The following is an 8667-nucleotide window of genomic DNA, read 5'->3' on the forward strand; positions in this document are numbered from 1 at the left end:
GACTCAGACCTCACCAAAATTTTATTTACTCGAACTCACTCCAGACTCAGACTCACGGCTCGATCTGAGTCTGAGTGAGTCGACTCCGTGAGTCCATTATCATTAAATTATCTTCTTATACCGTAATGTCAATGCTCTTTAACGCCAACATCTCGCATAATAGGTGCGCTACTTAGCACCTTTTGATCTCGTACCTTCAAATACGAGTTATCTGAGTTTGCAGTTCAATAAGGACCTTTTAATTGGAAGTCATGACTCACACGAGATATTTTTATCAGTAACTTCCCGTGAAAGAGTTTGCGTCAAGGCACCTCCTCCCCCTCTCCCTCCTCAACTCACGCCTCTGATCAATAAATATTGAGCTGACATATGAACGGTAGTGCGTTGAAGTATGCGGGAGTATACGTATACGGGAGTATAAACGTGAGCTGACATAGGGCTGATAGTAATGCTAAAGTTGAGTAGATAGGACCATAGGTCGGCAAAAATTGTGGAGCTCACTCAGACTCACTCATGCAATATATTTTGCCCTTAGGGCTCACTCGGACTCAGACTCACCAAATTTTTCCTCAACCGGACTCACTCGGACTCAGACTCACCAAAATTTTTCCCAACCGAACTCACTCGGACTCAGACTCACAAAACTTTACTCAACCGTAACTCCTCAGACTCAGACTCACGCTCGATATGAGTCTGAGTGAGTCTGAGTGATTCGACTCATGAGTGAGTTTGCCGCCTATGGATGCGGTGAAGGCTCTAAAGAATGCAGGGCCGGGCACGATGGCAATGACCCCCATCTGGCAACAGTGAATGACTAAGCAACGATGGTGTAGGCTTAGGCCACAGGAGCAAAGGAAAGAGACAGCTGAACCAGGATCGAATGCCAGCAGGGTTGTGGCGAGCCGTGGCTTCACGTGCCAAAGCCAAGCCGCCGTCTTTACTTGCCTTCTCTTGCGGTCAGCTACGCGCTATCTCAGTTTGCTCGCTCACCAAAAGGAGGGCAGCTACAAGGGGAAGCAAGCAGGCTTTGCCAGTCACTTTTTCAACCTAATGACTGACCACCTGTTGTCACCAGCCAATGATCAGACTCACTTGGAAGCCAGCAGCTATGTCACTGCATTCACATAATCTTTGGCCCATCGCTAGTCGCTGATTGATGAATTCCTCCTGAAAACTCCAGAAGAGCAGTGCCCTGTGGAAGATGTTCTCCGTGCCCGTCGACCCTTCGACTTCATCCTGAAAAACGAAAATCCCGTCGAGCACATTTGAAGCCTGACCTACATGCAAAGTTCTTTCTGCGCTGAGTTATGTACATAATTTTTGTCTTTAATTAACAGATGTGATTACGTGATAGATTCAAATTACATCACCAAAGCACAGAATTCGTGCGAGCCCCATGGACCATTAGAGATGCGATTATACACTTTTCCTACACCCTTTCTAGTGCCATTAGCAAAAGTGACTTAGTCTAAAAAGTCTTTTTCACATACAGTAAAAGCTCATTAATTCGGATTTCTAGGGACTGGAAAAAATGTCCGAATTAACCGAATGTCCGAATTATCGAATGGTCGAAATAAACACAATAAATGCACGAGTTTTTTCAACAAACCTTTACTTAACAAAGTAATCGCGGATGCTTGTCTGTTTTCGAGCAGAAATTCGCGCGGACACAATTTTTCTGAGCCCTTCAAGGTGCTCAGCAGCTCGCATGCTGTCTGCAGTGCCAAAACAAAATTCTTCAAGGACGACGAGGGCCTCCGCGACTTCCTTCACAGTGCGAGGAGGCCCGTGTGGCTCATGGTGTGGCTGCTCATCTTCGGGCTCTTCGTTCTCGTATCCGTTGCCATGCATCACTTCCTTGACGATTTTCTCATCAGTCAGAGAGCCGGCAGTGGCAATGCCATCAATGCCAATATAATCGTCGAGTGTCACTGCATCAGGCATAACCTTCCGAAATCCTGCTCGTCGTCGGCACCGTCGTTCGGCGACACTTCGGCCACTGCGGCATCGCTGGAGTCAGGTACAACAAAGCCACTGTGCCTGATACAGTTGGCAATGGCGTGCACAGGCGTGTTCTGCCACACATACGCAAGAATGCTAACTGCTCTCAGGAGACTCACGTCGTACTGTTTGCCGACGTCATGGCACAGGAGGAACTTCTTGTTGGCAGAGCCCATTTTTCAGGGCACGCGAAATTTCTACTTTGGTGGTGAAGTCCTTCGCCTCGTACTTGGGCTGCTTCGCGGCGCTGCCATCGGCGGAGAGTGTGTTCACACGAAAAGTCAGCACAAAAGCACCAGCAACAATCAAGCTAAAGGAGCCGTACTGAATCGTTCCTCGATAAAACGACGTTCAACGATGCAGCACACCAACGGGAACAAAGCAATAAAATGGCACCGCCAACAACACACGCGAAGAAAAGGCGTTCAACCAGTCTCAAGTCAAGCCAAGTCGACAATTGCTGTCCATGGCGATGCTGCGTTTGAGCTTCACTTCTGTTCCGAATTTTTCTTTTTTCGTTTTCGAGCCTCGCCAGCAGCCCGAAAGTCGCCGAATTATCCGATTTGCGGTCAAATCTGTCCGAAATAACGAGCGCCCAATCTCATAGAGTGATGCGTATATTTACAGAGACCAGATGACGTGTCCGAATTAACCGATTTTCCGAATTAACGAGAGTCAAATTAACGAGCTTTTACTGTATAGCAATACACAGCATGCACCACCAAAGCTAGCAACTGAATGCACGACCTTGTGCCAAACGACTAAATTGAAATTCTGAGGTTTTATATGCCAAAACCATGATGGATAGTTCAGTATATAAAAATATTTGATATATCGAAAATATATTCAAGGGGATATTAAAACTATTCGATATACACAATAATTTGTTATAGATAGGTTCGATATATGCGGGTTCAACTGCATGAGGCATGCCACAGTGAGGACATCCAGGTCAATGCCAACCACCTAGGATTCTTTAACATGCACTTCTGTTTACCAAATGCAGTCAGTTTTGCATTCTGCCTCGACTGGAACGCAACTGCTAAGGTTGGCGAATCAAACTCATGACCCGGTGAAGCGTGGTTCAAGGGTAAGGTAACTTCACTGTTGGACCGTTTTTAAAAGACAATGTTTAAGGATTAAGGCACGAGTGGTCGCTGGTAGAAGAGCAGGGCGTAACTGACCGGTCCGACTAGGCTGCTGCTGTTGAGGTAGGCACCGAAGGTGGCTCGCGCAATGAAGCGCATCAGATCGTCATAAGGCACATATCCGAGGCTGCTCTGGGCATGGTAGCCACCCCCAAGATGCAAGAAGGAGCAGGCCACCGTGCCACCCCGGAGGCTTCCGAGAAGCAGCTCCAGCTGCTGGCTATTGGGCACGCTGATCACGCCATCTGTGATCACCACAATGCCTGCACAAACGGACGAGTCACCAAAGGAGCTTTGTGGGGGTCTATACATTGAAACTAAGTTTACAGTAGAAGTTTACTTATTCTTTCATGACAGATACGTACTACACTCAATGAGGCCAAATGAGGCCAAGGCCAAATAGAATGTAATTTTAGCCCACACAGAAAGCGCAGCTTCAAAAAGTGTGGGTGTTAGACTATGTCACACATGAATGTGACAGTGAAAAAAGTGGTGGCCAAACTGGTAAGGACTGAATTCTTTACTGGGCGAACTTGAGCACAGCGAAGCAAAGACCACTCACAGTACGATAGTGGTGAGCACAGTCGTCATTCGTCAAATACATAACGATGTGTACATAACAATGAAAATGAAAAATATCTGATTGACTGATTGAAATAGCTGATCTGTCAATGTAACACGATGGCATTTTATACATAGATTCCAGCATTATTGCTGATGCTCGGGTAAGTTCCAGAATGTAATCAACAATTCCCGTCGTGCATGGAATCCGACTAGAACATTCAAAAACACTCAAGAAAGCTTAGATGCATTAAGCTGTGACCTGCACCGAGCGTTAACACGTGTAACAGTTTAAGCCGGTGAAACCCAGTCACAATGAAAAAGAAAAAAAATCAAATACACATGTCAATAAAGAAGGGCCTCAGACAAAAATGTGACATTTCGAATACAAGCGGAAGCATCATAAAAAGCTCACAAAAGTTGCCATTTTGTACCGCAACTGAAGACAGACGTCACCGTTACTGCTTGCCGGAAAGACGCACAACAGGGGCCCGACCTAGAATGTGCAGCTCCTCAGCATGACCTCCGAGATAAGGATTCTTTAAAGGTTTCGGAGGCTGGTATATTAGTCATAGTGGCAACACAGGTGCACTCTCCATCCACCTTAGGTGCCATTTGGAGGCGGCCTAACAAGAGCTATACCGTCACCGGTCTTGCAGCCTTGCCAAGGTGCTTCAGTTGTATATACCACTCACTCATAATGAATTTAGCAAGAGGTGAAATTTCTTGCAGCCGCCCTTAAACCTAACAAAAATTTTACAGTAAGAACACCAAATAAGTGAAATATGCTCAAGAGTGAATGTCACGTCATTGTGCATTGGGTCACTCGAAGTAGCACAAACTGCTGACGAAAACAAAAGATCCAAAGCTACACTACTCTTATTATACTCCTATTTAATTAGTCCCTATTAGTTTAGTGTTCCTATTGATGAGGTCTGAAGGAAAGAAGATGACTCTTAAGGGCTCGTTTTTGTTTTTAAACACAATATTAATGAGAACTAACAGACAATACAGTCAAACCCCGCTACAACGAAATGATGGTGCTCGAAAAATGTTCGTTGAAGCGAACATTTCGTTGTAGTGAAATCGAAGAAATATGGCTGACCTGAGCTAGCAGAACAGTGAAACTTTTATTTCCAAAATTCAAAAAGTGTCTGCTGCTTCCTTTGCGTCCCCAGCAGCGTCACGACGCGATTCTCATATATGTGCATAGCGACGCCACGTTGAAAAGCACGCAGAAACAACGGCTTTCACGACGAACGAACAAACAGAGGCACAGGCGCGCAACACGAACTGCACAGTTGCACTAATACGCTAACACTACCTATTCGCCGACAACGGCGACATGCAGGCGTGCTATCGCGGAGCGATGACTTATGCCTTATTCTATGCTATTGTTATCCACCACTCGCGGCTGGCTGATCCCGTGGATAACGTGGACGAATTGTTGCTTCCACCACCGGTCGCACCGGACAAGCACGAAAGGCACGAAAAGCATTGGCATTGGAAAAGGCATCGTTCCGCGACTGCACCCCAGGGCTGCTCACGTTGTTAACGCGGATGTACCGTCACTCTGACCACTACCAAAGCGCGAAAAGCACGAAAAGCATTGGAAAGGCATCGGAAAAGGAACCGTTCCGCGAATGTGGACAACTGAGCTTTGGCTTCGGATTGTCTGCGACTAAGAAGCAACTCAAGCCAGTTGCGAAAGCAAGGCAGTCTGATCGCCGTCGCTATCAAGCAATGGCGGCCCCCATGCTCAGTCAACAGCGGCAGTTTCTGGTGATGCCAACACGTGATTTAGACTTTGAATTCGTATTTTTATGTTTTAAAAAACATCAAAATGTCTGAGCTGGTGTTTATTGCACAGTAAATTAAATTTCTGAGCCCGGAATGGCATCGTCAATTTCGTTGAAGTGGAATGCCAGCAGAAAAAAGTGTTCGTTGTGGCGAGCATACTTAAGCATTGACTCCTATGGACTGTTGACGGGGAACCGAGAATTTTTCGTTGTATCGGAAATTTCGTTGAAGCGGAGTTCGTTGTAGCGAAGTTCGACTGTATTTCAGGGAAAGTATAGGGGATGTTATCTGTAGCAATTAGAATACAAATGTGAAGAAAGTAAAGTGGACGAAAAGATAACTTGCCGCCGGCAGGGGCTGATCGCGTCCGATGCTCTACCACTGAGCTACAGCGGCAGTCATCCTCCCGTCCACTTTATGGGGTATATACAGTAAAAGCTCGTTAATTCGGATTTCACGGGACTGGAAAGAATGTCCGAATTAACCGAATGCCAAATTAACGAATGAACAGGAAAAACAACATTAAAATCAAGTTGGAGAAGCATACCTTTATTTGCTGAAGTATAGGCAGTGTTAGAATAGCGTACGCTAAGTTAGTGTTAGCGTTGCGGCCCGCTATTTCCGTCACTTAACAGGAGCCCGCAAGCGGTTAGCGTACGACGCATGCGCAGTTGCGCGAAAAGCCAACGCAAAGCTTTGCGTACGCTATTCTAAAACTGCCTATTTTGTAATGGTCGTCTGCGTTTTCACGCAGATTCCGGCTTACATTACAATTTTTTCTTAACTTTTCCAAATGGCCAACAGAACGCAAACTGTCGGAAGTGCTCAGGCAAACGCCCTCTAATATCAAAAGCGCCTCCGAGACTTCCCGTGAGGTGCGATGAGGTCGCGACATCATTATTAATTTCTTGATCGGGCAGGAGACCAGTCGTGGCGACACAATCATCAATCGCGATGTAGTCCTGAAGGTCATATCTGTGGGAAGGACAGCATCGAAGGTCGGGCAGTCACCATCGGTGGACTCGGCTGACACCTCGTCGATGCCACCGTCGGCTACTGCCGCATGCTCGGGCCTCACATGTAAACACGGTCACAACGGGAAAAAACAAGAACTCCGCAAGAAGAGACAGTGCCGACACAACACAAGGGAAAATGCCGTCGGAGGCGCAGTGGAGCCATGGAGCGAAGAAAGGAGACGCCGACGTTCGGTGACGCTGCGATCGCCCCCAGTAGTTGATGATGATGGCGATGTCACTCAAGTTTCGGTTTCACCCCAGTGGTGCCAGCGCTGCTTTACCACACATTTGTGTAGCGGCAGCCGTCAGAATTTGTCCGAATTAAGCGGTGCGGAGCCCAATTCTGACGAATTAACGAAGGTTTGGTCCCATAGATTAACATGCACTTTGGCCGGACCAATAGAGCCGTCCGAATTATCCGAATTTCCGAATTAACGGGTGTCGAATTAACGAGCTTTTACTGTATGTGCTTATTTAAACCTGGGAGTGTTATTCAGCGTCGATCGCAGCCATGGTGGCGAGTGTGGAACATTCGTTTTTTAAATGCACATATATACTCCATAAAGTGAACGGGAGGATGACTGCCACCGTAGCTCAGTGGTAGAGCATCGGACGCGTTATTCGAAGGTCGCAGGTTCGGTCCCTGCCGGCGGCAAGTTATCTTTTCGCCCACTTTACTTTCTTCACATTTATATTCTAATTACTACAAATAAAATCCCCTATACTTTCCCTGGCATTACTGTTGTTAGTTCTCATTAATTGATTAGGTCTAGGTTGACATTTTTCATTCCATGAGAGCAGTGCATGGATATATAAGCAGTTCGACAAATTTGCACATATGGGAAAATGCAGCATTTACAGGTGGCGCAACGGCGCACTGCGCCAGCGCCGCAGTGGCTGCTTCAGTTCCCACTCACGGCTACGAATTGTCGTCTCCCCATCTGCTACGCCCCCGATGTATGTAAGTGGTATGCGCAAGGGCGACAGTTGCAGTAAAATGGGTAGGGTTTCAGACAGTTAACAGTGCAGGACTTTTTAGGGCTTCAAACGAAGGGAAAGGACAATTTATACCCAAGCAATCATGTTTTCGATACGACACAAGAAAGCATGCATGTGCAACAGAGTGGTGTTGAAATGAGGATGTGGCGGCAAGCCAGCGCTTAAACCTGGAAGCATACATCGTCGAGGTTTGTAGCATTATTTCATATTGTTTTGCCTGCTTATTACTGAGTAATCGATGACGTGTGTGTCGAACATGTGCTGTAGCGTGATCTTAAAAAAGTCTTGGACACCTAGAGCAATGGGCGCAAGAAAAACGTACGATCGCCGACTGTGTTGCAATTAGTGCTGCCGCAGTTGCACGAAGTATTCTGTGCTGTTGTTTAGTTCCTTTTGTGGACAATGCTCGGGCTGCATGAGTGGTTGGGTAACTCTGTTACGTGCCAGCTTTGCATGAGATATCTTCCTGTCACGTAGCACTAGAATGGCATGACGTGACTTTGCACGTGCAGTGCGCCGAGTGGCAAAGGCAGTACAGGTGGGGTAAATGTTAAAGTCACGGTCCCCGATGGTGCCAAGTATATCTGGGGCTTGTTCCTTACTGCTCCCATTTACGGACAGCACAGTTCAACAAACAGCAGTACATCATTAGAAAAAATAGCAGGAGCGTACGAGGGAGAAGTTGGATTCGTCGATGGCCTTGCGCCAACGAAATGCAGACAGCAAACTCGAGATCACTTTTCTGGCTGCCCCTGCGTTGCGTCAGCACTGTAAAAGGTATTGGCTAACTTGCGTAGAGTGCAAATTCAGAGCGAACTAGCAGCAGCATGTACTTTGTAAGCATGCCCACGATCACTTGCTTCATGCGCCGTATGACACAAATCCACTGTTCTCACTGGTCTCTAGAGCATGGTCGCGATGTAAAACTGAAATTCATTCCAGTGTGGGAAGTTTCTGTAGTTGTTAGCACAGTCTACAAGCAGCAATTCATACACATCTTGTAAAGCTTTGCTAACACCTGACACGGCTCCACTCATGGGCCGGCTGCTACACAGAGCACGCGAGATGCTTTCATTCACTCTGCACCATGGCGCCACCTACTCATTGCACGTTTCCTTATAGGGTGTAGCTGAAAGGGGCCC

At 46.8% G+C, this 8667-nt stretch overlaps 1 protein-coding gene across 1 annotated transcript in view; it reads right to left on the reverse strand.

The window, feature by feature from the left end:
- Positions 1-8667, reverse strand: part of LOC119405231 (KICSTOR complex protein SZT2) — a 62795-nt gene that overhangs the window by 2767 nt on the left and 51361 nt on the right. Inside the window, exons 8-10 of the mRNA XM_049419448.1 lie at positions 3186-3412; positions 1093-1236; positions 991-1004 (exon numbers count right to left, since the gene is read on the reverse strand). Coding sequence (XP_049275405.1) covers positions 991-1004; positions 1093-1236; positions 3186-3412 — 385 coding nt within the window. The remainder of the gene's footprint in view (positions 1-990; positions 1005-1092; positions 1237-3185; positions 3413-8667) is intronic.

Source organism: Rhipicephalus sanguineus, chromosome 9 (assembly GCF_013339695.2).
Source record: "Rhipicephalus sanguineus isolate Rsan-2018 chromosome 9, BIME_Rsan_1.4, whole genome shotgun sequence".
Classification (NCBI taxonomy): domain Eukaryota; kingdom Metazoa; phylum Arthropoda; class Arachnida; order Ixodida; family Ixodidae; genus Rhipicephalus; species Rhipicephalus sanguineus.